Raw genomic sequence first — 17090 nt, forward strand, 5'->3', positions numbered from 1 at the left:
AACTGGTGGACAGCTAGATTAGAACATGGTGAACTCTGGGTGAACTAAAACCTGGTCCAGTTGCTGGTTTCTGCCTTTCTACTTTGTTGTGCTTCAGAGTTTTTCTAACCAGACTCGTGTGTAAATGTTCCAGTGTCTAATTTATTAGCCCATTTCCTGATGTTCAGTGTGAGAGTTCTACCCCAATGGTCTGGACGCCTGCGTTGGCGTCCTTCAGTGGTCTGGACGCCTGCGTTGGCGTCCTTCAGTGGTCTGGACGCCTGCGTTGGCGTCCTTCAGTGGTCTGGACGCCTGCGTTGGCGTCCTTCAGTGGTCTGGACGCCTGCGTTGGCGTCCTTCAGTGGTCTGGACGCCTGCGTTGGCGTCCTTCAGTGGTCTGGACGCCTGCGTTGGCGTCCTTCAGTGGTCTGGACGCCTGCGTTGGCGTCCTTCAGTGGTCTGGACGCCTGCGTTGGCGTCCTTCAGTGGTCTGGACGCCTGCGTTGGCGTCCTTCAGTGGTCTGGACGCCTGCGTTGGCGTCCTTCAGTGGTCTGGACGCCTGCGTTGGCGTCCTTCAGTGGTCTGGTCTGGACGCCTGCGTTGGCGTCCTTCAGTGGTCTGGACGCCTGGCGTCCTTCGTTGGCGTCCTTCAGTGGTCTGGACGCCTGCGTTGGCGTCCTTCAGTGGTCTGGACGCCTGCGTTGGCGTCCTTCAGTCTGGACGTCTGCGTTGGCGTCCTTCAGTCTGGACGTCTGCGTTGGCGTCCTTCAGTCTGGACGTCTGCGTTGGCGTCCTTCAGTCTGGACGTCTGCGTTGGCGTCCTTCAGTCTGGACGTCTGCGTTGGCGTCCTTCAGTCTGGACGTCTGCGTTGGCGTCCTTCAGTAGTCTGGACTGCAGCTTTGTGTGTACTACATTCAATGTGGCAAATTCATTGCTGAGATTTTGCAAGAATGATTTTTTTTCTAGATATTTCTGAAGATGCAGCTCTCCCCTACTCTCATTTCATTTAGCTCTCACTGCTAGAGAATTAAACTGTGGACCAATCTGTTTCTGAGTATGCGTCATTTGATGTCTAAAGTAAAATGTTTACAATGCGCTCCCACATGTTCTCATCTCCATTCCAATGAAAGACAATGATTTGTTACATGTTAAGTGTTTATTTAAAATACTCCATCTCCAAATTATTTTCCATTTAAAAACAGGTACATTTCACAGCTAGTAGCCTACATAGTAAGCACCAAAAAAAAAAAAAAGTATTTTTCCCCTTCTTTCTATGTAGTGAAGAAGTTATTTTGCGCTTAGGGTCTGGGATGGGACAGGCAGGGCCTATGGTGCTGCCTCAACCAGTCTCTCAGAGGGTCTGGGATGGGACAGGCAGGGCCTATGGTGCTGCCTCAACCAGTCTCTGAGGGGCTGGGTGTGTGGCGGGTATCCTGGGGTGTTGGTTGGGCTGTAGAGGTCAGATATTGGTGGAGTTAATTTTGCATGGCTCAGTGCTCCAGGCGGGTGGACTTTTCACTTAAGGACCAATGGAAGTCTAAAATGAGCAAACTTCCCCCACCCGGGACACAGGGCCATGCGAAATTAACTCCACCATTGTGTCTGTCCAGTGAGAGCACAATGTTGGAGTGTGGCTGTCCTATGAGAGAGCAGTGTTGGAGTGACAGATTTGTCGCTGACTAATGAGAGCACAACGCTGAAGTGTGGCTGGCCTATGAGAGCACAGCGTTGGAGTGACAGATTTGTCGCTGACTAATGAGAGCACAACGCTGAAGTGTGGCTGGCCTATGAGAGCACAGCGTTGAAGTGTGGCTGGCCTATGAGAGCACAACGCTGAAGTGTGGCTGTCCTATGAGAGCACAACGCTGAAGTGTGGCTGGCCTATGAGAGCACAACGCTGAAGTGTGGCTGGCCTATGAGAGCACAACGCTGAAGTGTGGCTGGCCTATGAGAGCACAGCGTTGAAGTGTGGCTGGCCTATGAGAGCACAGCGTTGAAGTGTGGCTGGCCTATGAGAGCACAACGTTGAAGTGTGGCTGGCCTATGAGAGCACAGCGTTGAAGTGTGGCTGGCCTATGAGAGCACAGCGCTGAAGTGTGGCTGGCCTATGAGAGCACAGCGCTGAAGTGTGGCTGGCCTATGAGAGCACAGCGTTGAAGTGTGGCTGGCCTATGAGAGCACAGCGCTGAAGTGTGGCTGGCCTATGAGAGCACAGCGTTGGAACGGCGGATGCCCACCAGGTTGTCAGCGCTGAAGGACCTCCTCATGGCCGCTCGGCTCAGGTCCTTGTACTTGTCTTCACACAGTCTGGAGATGGCCTGGACAACACAATACACAGGCTCATTGGCTTCATACCTGATGCACTGGTTTATAACAACACTTCCCCTTTGACCATTCATATCTTTTCTGCTACCTGTAAGCTTCACCACCACCCTTCACCACCTTACCTCCAGTTTCTGTGCCCTGTCGTTGCTGAGTGGCTCGAGGGGAAAGAGGAGGTTGTTGTCCTCGGCCAGAGATCGCAGGTCAAAGTAGTACTTAGCATAAACACTGGCCGGGACGTTGATGTTGAACTGCAGAAGTTCCAGGAAGTGACGCTCCATCTCGTTCCTGACGGAAGGAGAGCGGATTAAACAGGGTTAGAGAGACTAATACAAAAAAGATAGTTGCTCTCAGGCACAGATCTAGGATCAACCCTGACAATGAGTGAGGGAGAAATGCCAAATAGATCAACGTCAACCACTGACTAGGGCGAGAGTCTAACCAATAACAAAACCTTGTCTTTCCCTTACAGCAGCAAGGAGAAGGGTGCAGGTCTACAGGACTGCTATTCAACCAATCTTATTCAAATGTTTATTATTTAAAAAATATATCTATATTTTCCCAAGTAATTACCAAAAAGGACAAACAGGAATTACATTTTTTTTTAAAATACAACTCAACCAACTAGAGCAACTGAGGGCTGGCCTATTCATTCTAACTACAATGAAAACCCATACGGCTCGCTTCATGTCTCTCCTAAACAGATTCGCCTCATCATCCTTATCACCATGACAATAAAAGAGTTGCATGCCAGTCACCACGGAGACAACATCCAGGATGCTTTGTGGGAGAGGAGACATGAGGGCCAGGGTGGCTGGAGGGTGTGTGTTGGAAGGCTGGTCTCCCAGGGCAACTAATGGAGTGTGTGAGGGCTACTGCCATTATGTAGGAGAGATGAGAGCCACTCCAGACTCCCCAGCTCACAAAGACATGACAGTAGACTGCAAATCCAAAGAAGAGCGGGAGGGACATGGGCTCACACACACGGTGGCAGGTAGCCCAGAGCATTGGGCCAGTAACCGTAGCTAGAATTCCAGAGCTGACTAAATAGATATATTTTTAATGTCGATCTGCCCTTGAGCAAGGCACTTAACCCCAATTTCCCGTTGATAATGGCTGACCCTGGACGTGACCCCACTCTGAGGGTGTCTGAGGAGGAGTTGGGAGATGCAAAAAAAAAATATATATATATATATTTCATAATACACTGCCATGTGTGAAACAGGACAAATATAAGCACCCCTTATTTGACGCATATACACACTCCCAACAACAACCTAACTTAAGAGACAACAGCCAACTCCAGCCCACTCTAAAAGCTACTAGAATCTCAGCCAGTAGTTTAGAAAGGAGCAGCCTACTGATGGCTTGGAGATCCTGTATACAACCAGTACTCCGCCTCCCTCAGTGTCCCTCTCTGGGCCAAGTCTTCACTCCCTTGGTGCCCAAAGCAGGGTCTTCATCTCACACAGCCCTGATGAGAGCTAGAGACTGTACCAGTCTATAGACTACAGCCCAATGAATGATTATCAGACCAGGGGAGAAGAAGGCTCCAGTCTACATCTGTTCTCCACCTGAAACATGATGAATCACTAACAAACCAGCCCCCAAATCACTACCAAACCAGCCCATCAAAGTGAAAATAACATATCTGAAGCTGAACATTAAAGTATGGTTTAGGTTGGCACAATAGTGAGAAAGATGTATCTTGAGTGTGTGTGTCCTGTCCACTCACATGTCCTCCACGGTGATGTCTTTGAGGATCTGGCAGTAGTCTACGTTCCACACGGCCTGGTCGTCCCACACCTTGGACGCCAGCAGGATGGCTCCCAGTACGATACGCTTCCAGTTGCAGGGACAGATGTCTATCTCAGCGTAGGTCAGCAGACGCTCCAGGTACACCTGGTGAGGTTAGAGGTCTTTGATAAACCTGAGCTGGTTATTTCCATTCAGAAATGCCATGTGCCCAACATAGAAAACCAGTAGGGAAAAGGGCATCTTATTGATTATGTATCCTATACACACACACACACACACACACACACACACACACACGTGAGAAATAGTACTTTGTTATGGTTGAAGTCCAGGAAATAAGGAATGCTTGATATATTAGGACCAATCATATTAATCAAATGCAGGTCTACTGTGTTTAAATTGAAACTAGGCTCTGTTCACTTGGGCTCTTGAGTGGCGCAGCGGTTTAAGGCACTGCATCTCAGTGCTAGAGGCATCACTACAAACCCTGGTTCGATTCCAGGCCGTATCACAGTCGGCTGTGATTGGGAGTCCCATAGGGTGGCACACAATTGGCCCAGCGTCGTCCGTGTTAGGGTTTGGCCGGGGTAGGCCGTCATTGTAAATAAGAATTTGTTCTTAACTGACTTGCCCAGTTAAATAAAAAAAAACATTTTTTTAAATGTACTTCGTCAATGGTTTCTATTACTCTGCTGCCCCCCGGTGGTGCATTAGTGCAGATGTATTCTAGCGTATCATGTAGGTTAATACAACCCCAACAACACCTAGTGAATAATACAGTACATTATAATTCAGCAAACGCTTTCATCCAAAGTGACTTAGTCATGCGTGCGTACATTTTACGTATGGGTGGTCCCAGGAATCAAACCCATTACCCTGGCATTACAAGCACCCTGCTCTACCAACTGAGTTACAATACATGTACAGTTGAAGTCGGAAGTTTACATACACTTAGGTTGAAGTCGTTAAAACTATTTTTTTTTTTGTTCAACCAGTCCACAAATGGACAATAGGACACAAGCAACTTTTCTAACAATTGTTTACAGACAGGTTATTCCACTTATAATTCACTGTGTCAGAAGTTTATACACTAAGTTGACTGTGCCTTTAAATAGCTTGGAAAATTCCAGAAATTGATGTCATGGCTTTATCCTATCAGAAGCATCTAATTGATATTTGAGTAAATTGAAGGTGTACCTGTGGATATATTTCATAACATACCTTCAAACTCAGGGACTGGTGCACTTCACAAAATAGATGGCTTCATGAGGATGGAAAATGATGTGGAAATATTGAAGCAACATCTCAAGACATCAGTCAGGAAGTTAAGGCTTGGTCGCAAATGGGTCTTCCAAATGAACAATGACACCAAGCATACTTCCAAAATCATGGCAAAATGGCTTAAGGACAACAAAGTCAAGGTATTGGAGTGGCCATCACAAAGCCCTGACCTCAATCCTATAGAACATTTGTGGGCAGAACTGAAAAAGCGTGTGCGAGCAAGGAGGCCTACAAACCTGACTCAGTTACACCAACTCTGTCAGGAGTAACGGGCCAAAATTCACCCAACTTAATTGTGAGAAGCTGGTGAAAGGCTACCAGAAACATTTGCTAAACAAAGTTAAACAATTTAAAAGACAATGTTACCAAATACTAATTGAATGTATGTAAACTTTTGACCCACTGGGAATGTGATGAAATAAATAAAAGTTGAAATAAATCACTATTATTCTGACATTTCACATTCTTATAAAGTGGTGATCCTAACTGACCTTAAAACAGGGAATTTTTACTAGGATTAAATGTCAGGAATTGTGAAAAACTGAGTTTAAATGTATTTCACCAAGTTGTATGTAAACTTCTGACTTCAACTGTGTGTGTTTTGATGGTTGCTGACTGAACTCCTCACCAAGGTGACGATGGCACACTCTGCAGTGAGCTGTGCAGCGCTGAACAGAGTTCTGACAAAGCGGTAGATGAGTTTGTGCTCAGGGTCCATAACAGAGTAGTTGTCAGGGACCTGCTCTCTCTGCAGGGAGAAGACAGTGTTACACAACACATACCAGCCCAGAGACAACACAAAACACACATTCATATCTTGAATAGCACATAAAAGACCACCCCCCAACAAGATAAGGAAACATTTAAGTAATTTCTCAATTTCCTAATGGTTTTATGTAGACTTTCCTACCAGAGCTAAACTAACTTCATTAACCCTGCAGTGATATGTTCTATGCTGAAGTTGGCGCTAAGAGCAGTGGTATGTGCTATGCTGAAGTTGGAGCTAAGAGCAGTGGTATGTGCTATGCTGAAGTTGGAGCTAAGAGCAGTGATATGTTCTATGCTGAAGTTGGCGCTAAGAGCAGTGGTATGTGCTATGCTGAAGTTGGCGCTAAGAGCAGTGGTATGTGCTATGCTGAAGTTGGAGCTAAGAGCAGTGGTATGTGCTATGCTGAAGTTGGAGCTAAGAGCAGTGGTATGTGCTATGCTGAAGTTGGCGCTAAGAGCAGTGGTATGTGCTATGCTGAAGTTGGAGCTAAGAGCAGTGGTATGTGCTATGCTGAAGTTGGAGCTAAGAGCAGTGGTATGTGCTATGCTGAAGTTGGAGCTAAGAGCAGTGGTATGTGCTATGCTGAAGTTGGAGCTAAGAGCAGTGGTATGTGCTATGCTGAAGTTGGAGCTAAGAGCAGTGGTATGTGCTATGCTGAAGTTGGAGCTAAGAGCAGTGGTATGTGCTATGCTGAAGTTGGAGCTAAGAGCAGTGGTATGTGCTATGCTGAAGTTGGAGCTAAGAGCAGTGGTATGTGCTATGCTGAAGTTGGCGCTAAGAGCAGTGGTAGTGGTATGTGCTATGCTGAAGTTGGCGCTAAGAGCAGTGGTATGTGCTATGCTGCTAAGAGCAGTGGTGTGGCGCTAAGAGCAGTGGTATGTGCTATGCTGAAGTTGGCGCTAAGAGCAGTGGTATGTGCTATGCTGAAGTTGGCGCTAAGAGCAGTGGTATGTGCTATGCTGAAGTTGGCGCTAAGAGCAGTGGTATGTGCTATGCTGAAGTTGGAGCTAAGAGCAGTGGTATGTGCTATGCTGAAGTTGGAGCTAAGAGCAGTGGTATGTGCTATGCTGAAGTTGGAGCTAAGAGCAGTGGTATGTGCTATGCTGAAGTTGGAGCTAAGAGCAGTGGTATGTGCTATGCTGAAGTTGGAGCTAAGAGCAGTGGTATGTGCTATGCTGAAGTTGGAGCTAAGAGCAGTGGTATGTGATATGCTGAAGTTGGAGCTAAGAGCAGTGGTATGTGCTATGCTGAAGTTGGAGCTAAGAGCAGTGGTATGTGCTATGCTGAAGTTGGCGCTAAGAGCAGTGGTATGTGCTATGCTGAAGTTGGCGCTAAGAGCAGTGGTATGTGCTATGCTGAAGTTGGCGCTAAGAGCAGTGGTATGTGGTATGCTGAAGTTGGAGCTAAGAGCAGTGGTATGTGCTATGCTGAAGTTGGCGCTAAGAGCAGTGGTATGTGCTATGCTGAAGTTGGAGCTAAGAGCAGTGGTATGTGCTATGCTGAAGTTGGCGCTAAGAGCAGTGGTATGTGCTATGCTGAAGTTGGAGCTAAGAGCAGTGGTATGTGCTATGCTGAAGTTGGAGCTAAGAGCAGTGGTATGTGCTATGCTGAAGTTGGAGCTAAGAGCAGTGGTATGTGGTATGCTGAAGTTGGAGCTAAGAGCAGTGGTATGTGCTATGCTGAAGTTGGAGCTAAGAGCAGTGGTATGTGCTATGCTGAAGTTGGAGCTAAGAGCAGTGGTATGTGCTATGCTGAAGTTGGAGCTAAGAGCAGTGGTATGTGCTATGCTGAAGTTGGAGCTAAGAGCAGTGGTATGTGCTATGCTGAAGTTGGAGCTAAGAGCAGTGGTATGTGCTATGCTGAAGTTGGCATGTGCTATGCTGAAGTTGGAGCTAAGAGCAGTGGTATGTGCTATGCTGAAGTTGGCGCTAAGAGCAGTGGTATGTGCTATGCTGGGCTATGGGGCATATCAAGTTGCAGCGTAAGGTCTAGAAGGGAGTGAGGAAGGTGGCTGATGCCAGATATTGATGTAGACAAGGGCTGAGAAACCAATACTGCCACATCTTCTGCAGACCTCTGTTTTGATGTAAACCTGTATTAGCAGGTCTTTGGAGTACATAACAGCTATTCACTTCCTGTAAACCCTGAGTGGATTATGGTCAAATTGAACCGACCACTCACCGATAAGGGGTGCATCTTCTCATCAAAAATGTCCAGTGACCTGTCTGAGTCCCTGAGAGAGACAGAGGAACAGAGGAAACGTCTCCACTACGAGCCAAATACAAACATTCTGCCAGGCCTCGAAAGCTCCTTCTGACCCCCCCCATTTAAAATAATACCTGTGCATACTCAGACTGAACAAGTCAAAACACTGCCACTCACCTGTTTTTAATGTGGTAGTATATTGCTAATGTAACACTGGAAAACAAAGACAGACACAATTCATTAGGTCAGAGTTGAACTACAAAAGGTTTCCTGTGTGTGCATATAAGAAGGTAGTGGGTACCCACCATTTAATTGTGCTTTTCAAGTTGGGCTGGCTGACCGTGCTGTCATCTATAAAGATGGTGGAACAGGAACTGTACTTCTTAGAGAGAGGAGAGGTCTGCAAAATTAAATATGTGACATGGAAGTCAGACGCTGCTAATGTGGGCCCTGTTGAACCCAATCCTTCTGAGGTAATTGATGCTAACGTTAGCCTGTGGTGGCCTTAGCCAAATAATGACATCACCAATAAGTCACTCCTGGGTCATGAACTATTTCCAAGGTACAAGGTTTGAAATGTGGCTAAACTGGGCCGTTGCTCTATAACACAGAGAGAATGAGATGAGGTGGAGTTGAGGGTGAACACTCGCTAAACATTCACCAGGTCTCCTCTTTATCTGTGTCGGTCTTCTAGCTGACAGGACACCACAGGGGTTACAGCCGGTTCTATTGTGGTCAACTCAAGCTACATGAACACACACAGAATAGTAGCAGGCAAGGGGAACACAGCCCTGCCTTTTATTTGACCAGGTCAAAGGTCTTGGCACTTAGCTAGCTAGTTATATTATTAGAGGTTGGTGTAAAAGAAGGCAGCCATAACCCAGGCCAACCCTCTGCTTAACTACTGACACGGGTGGGAATTGACCTATATGGAACGGGCTAAATTGAAATGTTTCTTACAGAAGAATTATGGAAAGCATATGGGCTCCCGAGTGGCGCAGCTGTCTAAGGGACTGCATCTGAGTGCAAGTGGCGTCACTACAGTCCTTGGTTCGAATCCAGGCTGTATGACATCCGGCCGTGATTGAGTCCCATAGGGCGGCGCACGATTGGCCCAGCGTCGTCCGGGTTTGGCTGTCATTGTAAATAAGAATTTGTTCTTAACAAACTTGCCTAGTTAAATAAAGGTTAAATAAAAAAAGAATAACCATGGCAGCAATTAAAAGGGAACAGTTTGGGGATTATGGGAAATGATTAGAGGAAAGGTGAGAACAACAGTTCACCTGACAGGACTGAATCCAAAACATTACACCGTTGATTCGGTGAGCATTTTACATATGCTGTTCTTATCACCACATTTGTTGATAACGGAATCTGAAAATACTCAGGATACAATCAGTAACATGAGAATTATTAGAAAACTTGTGGTAGGTGCAACAAGAAAAATATTGCACATTTTCTTCACAATACAACCAACATGGTCTCTTTCTGTTCAGGACAACCCAGGGTATAACGTCATGCCATCTTGTAACTATACATCAAACATAGTGATCATGAACCTTCACACTGTATATCACATGAGTTTTATGATATGGAAATGTGAAGTGCACATTTGGACTCAAAGCGGTATTGATTATAATCTTCAACGTCTCATCTTTCAAAATACATTGAGTCCTCATAATTTACAGCATTTCCCCTCACTCAAACAGCCAAAGGATTGGGGGCAACTTCCTGTCGTGTGATGTTCCATTTCAGAACAGCTGTCAGAGAGCTGTGAAGTAGAGACTGAGCTCTGACGTCATGTATAGCATGTTACTGTACAGCCACCGTGGGACACTAAATTAGAGAACAATCTGTCCTTTTCAACCAGTATAAGGGCTACATCCCATAAGAGCTGACCAATGAGGTGTGATGGTCAGAGTGGCATCTGCATATACATGAGCTTGGTGTTGTCCTCTAGAGCAGAGGTTCTTAAACCTGTTTCAGCTCGAGACCCAAATGACAAATTGACCATCCTCCTGTGACCCAAATTGTCCTCCAGTGACCCAAGTTACAAGGAAAATGAGAATACAGATGTATTCTCACATGCACACCCACACAGTAAGGCTCACACAGTAAGGCTCACACAGTAAGGCTCACACAGTAAGGCTCACACAGTAAGGCTCACACAGTAAGGCTCACACAGTAAGGCTCACACAATTCATTATTTATTTTTGGTTAACACAAAATTAAAACTTCGTATTGAAATACTTACATGACTAACATGGTTAATGTGATTGCTTTTCCTCTTGTCTCGCACTGGAAGGAAAAACAGAATAGGCCATTACAGACCCAGACAAAACAGTCATGTTGAAAATAATGAGGAATGGTACTGAGTCACATTGTGCTTATGAGAAAGCCATATCAGTCACTTCCAATAGCCTAAGTACCATCTCTCTACATAGCTTGCTAGAGCAGAGACAAGGTTGGTTTACCACTGTACCAAGTAGCTAAAGTGTGTAAGACGAGAGTTTGAGATGTGTGCCGGATTGGCTGACATGGCATCATGATCATTTCTCCTGTGTGATGTGTTGTGACCAGGGTAGAGTACTTACATTCGCTGTCTGTCTGGGACTTGCAGAGGAAGATGGTGCTGGCTCGGGCATGGTCTGATGGGTTGGACTCCTGGGCCAGTTCTGGAACACAAAGACACTGCTGACCATTAGAAACAAAGTAGACAACAAGGGTAATGACAGACTAAGAAACAGAAGAACCTGACTTGGAAAGTTGGTGATCCAGAAAACCACCTGTTTAGGGGGTAAACTACCTTAGTTCCCCTGAGGTGAGTATGTTGACTTGAAGCCGGTGAGTGGAAAATGAGACCTGTCAGAGAACAGTGACCTGTAGCTTACTGAACCTAAACAATAATGCCTGAGAACCCGGGAATTATCGTGACAACTCCCGACAACGGCTGTTCTGAGGCGAAGTTATCACATGATAATTCCAGGGTTTGAAGGCTATATGTTGCCAACATATTTATGAAAATATTAATTAAACATTTTAAAACGTAAATTTGTTTTTACATTCTAAAGTTTGCAACCCAAGCGGGCTGGTCTTCTTAGTTATTTTCTCTTGTTGACCCAGTCGTTCGTTCTAATCTTTCGATTCATTCAACGTTGCTATGCTAAACAAGTCATTAACATGTAGATAGCTAGCAGAGACTCAATGATGATGAGACAAGAACTTCAATAATGAATTTAATAAATATCCAATAGGCCTACATAGGCAACAACTTATGGTTGGTGAGCCCAAGCTAACCAAGCTAGTTGGGGATGTTAACAGTGACGTTTCCGTTGATAGCACAGGACTGGGAAAACTAGCTGCTGTCCTGGTGCCGCTTGGTGACAGCCAATGCTTAGCTTGCCTCTTCGCATTTGTAAAATTATACATTGTTGCCTCGGTCAGAGGCAGACAGCTGGGTTTATAAACCCCAACTGTTGCAAACCAAATAGTAGCATGGAAAAATGTGTACACTCTCCCCAAGAGTGAGATGAAGTTTATGAATTTCCTGCCTGGGCTACAGACAGTAGAATTATGACATTAACAAGAAATTGTATTTTGTGAGAGTTGTGCCACAACTCCCGCATATCAACCAATCAGCACAACCTGTTCTATAATGTACCGTACGGTGCAGGATGTCACACAACCATTAGAACTATCCCTGTGCTGCAGTACCTGGAAGGAATGCATGCCATTACAGTACCTAGTGACGGGGAAAATGGATACAGCGACAGACAGCGCATTCAGAGACCTTGACTTTTTCCACACTGTTACATATCAGCAGTTAAGGATGGTGATACTATTGTATCGTGAGATCCTTGGCAATTCCCAGGCCTACTTTTACCCAGTTAGATGGATGAATGAGTGAGTACGTGTGTGTACAGCAGCCAGGCTATGTAACAAAATACACTTGGACAGCAGGAGCGTCAGATTCTAATGATGCAGATGAATCTGATGACCTCCTTTGCAACCACACCACATTACAGGCTCAATGGTCAGGTGGAGCTATTAGACAGCCTCATCCTACCCTAACGCATTAACAGCTACCTCTGTCTGGGATTGGGTGCTCCTGGTCTGGATCAGACGTGGCAGGCAGGGCCAGGGGGATGCGAGGCCAGCCGGGTTGGCTTGGCAGCGTGTGCCCCCTGCCCACTCAGGCTGTGGAGATGGTGGTATGGGACTGGCAGGGTGGGGGCAACAAGGAGACCTTTGTCTGGGGTCTCTGTGGAAAACAGTCCTCACTCTACACCCCTCCCACACTGGCCAGCACGCTGAGAAACAGGAAGTGGGAGTAGTCATGCCAACCCATCTGCAGACAGGCTACCGAACCAAACAGTGTGTTCTTTACAGAGCATAGGGCAGTGACTAGCAGGTAGACTAGCCAACATGTAGTCTTTCACAACACAAACCATGGTGCAACACAAAGTTATTCAGCCCATCAGATCCACTAAGATGAGTCGGTCAGACAACATCATGGGATTACTTCAGCCTAGATAAAATGGAGCCTCAGCTCCCCTCCCCAGCCACACTCTCCTCCCTCCACCAACCTCCATCAATCACTCCCTGGCCTTTCCCTGGACTGGAGTCTTCCTGCCGGGAGAATACCTTGCAGCACTAAGGGTGGGCGAGGCCTGGTTGGCATGTTAAGGCGTCAGCATGCTTCAGTTCAGCTGGCGCTTATCCCAACTCGCTTATCCCAACTCGCTTATCCCAACCGAACGAATATGCTCACATATTTCCTTGAAAGACCTTTGCTTGAAAAACGAGAAGAAAAAATAAAGAGGCAATAGTACTGTTTGTCCATTTTGAGACGATGTAGCCAGTATACACTTCCTCAAGTCAGAATTATTCTGAGATAACTCAATAAATCTATAATTAATTGACATTTTTGCAGAGGAGCTCTTAGTCGTGCAATTTTACAAACAAACACGTCACAAAATGTACGCGACCAATCAAATTTGATTTGAAGAGGGCACGACAACACCTCTTCCCCCTCAGGAGGCTGAAAACAAATGTCTCATGGTGCCCAGATCCTTAAAAGATTCTAGAACTACACCATTGAGAGCATCTTGACTGGCTTGGTATGGCAACTAATGATTGCCTAGTCACTTTTACACCTACCTATATGTACATATTACCTCCTACCCCTGCACCATTGAGAGCATCTTGACTGGCTTGGTATGGCAACTAACCCTGCACATTGACTCGGTACTGGTACTCCTTGTATATAGTCTTATTTTATTGTGTTACCATTTCCTTGTTTGATACATTTGTCTTACTTTTTAACTCTGCATTGCTGGGGAGGGCTCGTAAGTAAGCATATCACGGTGAAGTCTACACCTGTTGTATTCGGCGTGTGACATACAATTTGATTTGGCTGAGCTAGTTGGGCTGGTACTATGGAATGCCCTTATCACTGAGATCAATGATGGTGGCAACAACAGTCTGAGCTCCTCTGCTCTCAGTCAATGGGGGTCTGAATGGATGAGTGCACGATACCTGGTGTTGCAGCAGGAAGTGTGTGTGTGTGTGTGTGTGTGTGTGTGTGTATGTGTATGTGTGGTTTTACCCCAGTGTAACACCATGCAGGGCCTAAAATCAACAGTAGTCTAAAGCTGTAAACAACCAGCAACATCAAACCCTGCTGAGGGGGAGGGGCCGGACACCAGGGGGCTATAGATCAAATACCCCTCCTTCCCAATTGATAGCCTCATCTCACCTAACTTTATTTGCATGTAATTCAGTTGGCTACAGGCCTCAGGTGTATGAGAAAGAGTGTGTTAGAAAGACTAAATGGATGTTGTATATTTTAGTACTGCATCTCTACTGCTGCAACTGAGCCAATGAGAATGTAGATTTGGAGGAAACCAACCAAACACAGGACAGACCATTACCGGTTCTGTCTTTCTCGTAACCAGTCACATTCTGTAAATATTTCCAATCCTAGCTATGCTGTCGGGTGTGTGACACCTACCGTCAGGGACTTCTCTGTCGCTGATGTGCTGCAGGTACGGGCCGGTGTCGTCACTCACGTCCGTAATTATTTGATAGTCTTCGTTGCGGTCCACCGGTTGCCTTGGTAGCTTTGGGCTCTCCTCGGGCGACACGCAGCATGAAACCGTATTCCCCATTCCAAACCTGGGATAACCTCAACACTATTTAAGTAGTGCAAAGTTCCTTCAAATCAAGGCTGCCATATATTTAGCTTTACTGCTGCATACATACATTACATAAGCCTATGATTCAGCTACAAGTCCTAGGATTTAAAAAAAACACGTCTGTAATTAAAACAGAGATGAGAGAAACACGTAAATGGTCAACTAAATTGTTGACCAGTAATGTCAATAAATTGCAACCCTGGCCATCTGAGTGTGTGATCCGTCCGCACCATGAATCAGATTGCTGCCTGCACAGCAAAATAAAAATCGACGTTTGTTCGAGTGCTCTATGCTCTTTTATTTACAGGGTTGTTAACTAACAAAACGAATTGTTTGTAACACTGAGGTCATCATCAAGCAGCTGTTTAAATCCGAGCATTATACAAGCGGTTGCCCATTCATCCATTCGGCATTCCTTTGCGAAATCAGCTAGCAGCAATGGAACATTGTCTGTAGGATAGATTAACTAGTTAGCTCGTCCCTTTAATAACTTTGCCAATATGCAGCAACGCCTCCGGAGCTGCCGTTTAAACAATCATTTAAAGAAAAAAACTACTCCACTCATATGCCACTAGCTAGTTCTTCAAAGCATGGATCCCAAATAGTTTCCGAACAGGGATTCCCAATTGTCCGAGATGGGACTGGCGTGAGAGATCTTTCTTGGATTCCCAATCCCAGGATCAGACGACAACTTTATCCGAGGCTTGAGGCCTACACTACCGTAGCTACCCGCTTGATAAAGAAATCAAAGCCGGAGAGTTTCAAATCATTTAGTGAATGTAATCTGGTCAAGCCTTGTCGAAGTTAATTTTCGATCTCACAACTTGTGGACTAAAAAAAGCCACGTTATCCCCTCCTCTCCACCGGCCAGTTCTGCGGTCCGCTACCCGCCACCACCGCCATCAGCTCTGAACACACCGCTGCCTGGGCTGCGTTCAGTACGTTTTTACGTTTGGAACGTTCAATTGAACGGAACATGTGACTATAGCGAAACAATTCATAAATAAATACAATTGCTTTTACTTCTTAATTTAGGGTTAGAGTTCAGGTTAAAATCACATTATAGGAAGATACATTTTTGAAATAAGAGGGGTTTCTGACTTTCTGGGAGTGGTAACTAGTGACGATCGTACTGAACGACCAGTTGTCGGGAAGGGTTGGGGAACGCTGTCAGCATAGCCACTTGCCCTTTAAATTCGCAAATTCGTCACTCATTGATTCAAGCCACGCCTCGCCACACCCACCAAACGCGAGCAAACGATCCTCAAAGTCTGTTCAAAAACGTACACGAACGTTTTGGGGAAACGAGTCGTTAAATACAAACCGTTCCGTAAGGTAGCAAACGTTCAAGCGAACTGAACGCACATCTGGCACGCAGGGTTGACCCACCCACTTACAGAACCATAAACTACTCAAAACCAAAGGGGAATGTTTCGATGGCAATTGGTTGAAACACGTGTCAGTCTAAATTCATTCTGACCAATAACTACATTCAGTACATACATCCTCATCCCTATTGGTCTTTAAAAATCAAGAGTGTTCTTCTCTCATTGCTCTATGTACATGTCAATCATCCACCCATTTTTTATTTTTATTTTTTTTATTTCACCTTTATTTAACCAGGTAGAAAGACAACCTCTTGGTTAATCGTACATTTGATTGGACAAAAACCACGGAGAGGACTGTACCTACATCATACTTAAAGGTCCAATGCAGACGTTTAAAAATACCTTTATTTTATTATTATTTTTTTTATTATTAAACAGTAACATGCAAAACCACAGAAACAGAACAGCCAGAGGGCTTCCACAAATAAGGAAGAGAAAAAAGAATAATAATACAAATCCACATTATATCAATTAAAATACAGACATGTAGGGAAGACATGTTTTAGACATTTTGTTCTGTATACGTTTCAATGATTCTAAATAGTTTCCCCCAAAACATTTTTTTAAATAAGAAAAGGGCCTTTTCTTCATACATTTTGATTTGTGTATGAAACATTTTTATTAATAACATAAAGAGATTTATGACATCTCACATTCAATTGTGGAATCAGTGTAGTAAAATTATATGTCAAAGTTAGATATTTCAAAGTTTGTGTGCATTTTGTTGCCAAGATATAGTTTTGCATCAGCCCAGAATACTTCACTATGTAAACAATGACAGAATAAGTGTTCAATCGATTCAGTTTCTAGTTCACAAAACTGCATTCACTGGTAACATCAGGTATATACTTAGAAATCAAGATATTACACGGATAGAATCTATGGATAATCTGAAAGGAGATCTCCTTTACTTTATTGGTCACCATAAATGTGTGGAGTGAGCCAAGCAAGGCTCCAGTTTACATCAAACGATGAAGCACAGCAACATATCGCAGAGCGAATAGACTTCCTGGAGAAAACATTCCTTAATAAACAATTGTTGAATTTCTTTTTAGTAAGCCTATGCCATTCACCTGGATATCGCTTACAATAGGAGATATTCCAAAGTACGCATTACTCTGAAGTAAAGCTTTTATCCCACTAGGTATAATTTTTACAAGTGTCTTATATTCCTTGTTTGAAACCTCAA

General features: G+C 44.9%; 1 protein-coding gene across 3 annotated transcripts; it reads right to left on the reverse strand.

Annotated features, from left to right (window-relative positions):
* Positions 1–1118: 1118 nt before the first annotated feature.
* Positions 1119–15689, reverse strand: ccnyl1 (cyclin Y-like 1). 3 transcript variants are annotated; one of them, XM_035774076.2, is made up of 10 exons: positions 14330–15689; positions 10911–10991; positions 10571–10614; positions 8622–8716; positions 8494–8529; positions 8293–8344; positions 5971–6090; positions 4039–4205; positions 2429–2591; positions 1119–2299 (listed from the first exon to the last, which is right to left on the reverse strand). In XM_035774076.2, the coding sequence occupies exons 1-10, from the start codon at positions 14484–14486 to the stop codon at positions 2183–2185; spliced, it is 1032 nt and encodes a 343-aa protein (XP_035629969.1). In that variant the 5' UTR covers positions 14487–15689; the 3' UTR covers positions 1119–2182. The 3 variants fall into 3 exon arrangements, with proteins under 3 accessions (XP_035629969.1, XP_035629970.1, XP_035629968.1); XM_035774077.2 differs by lacking the exon at positions 14330–15689 and adding an exon at positions 12903–12923 and having other exon boundaries at positions 10911–11007; XM_035774075.2 differs by lacking the exon at positions 14330–15689 and adding an exon at positions 12403–12669 and having other exon boundaries at positions 10911–11007.
* Positions 15690–17090: the final 1401 nt, after the last annotated feature.

Source organism: Oncorhynchus keta, chromosome 7 (genome assembly GCF_023373465.1).
Source record: "Oncorhynchus keta strain PuntledgeMale-10-30-2019 chromosome 7, Oket_V2, whole genome shotgun sequence".
NCBI classification, from domain to species: domain Eukaryota; kingdom Metazoa; phylum Chordata; class Actinopteri; order Salmoniformes; family Salmonidae; genus Oncorhynchus; species Oncorhynchus keta.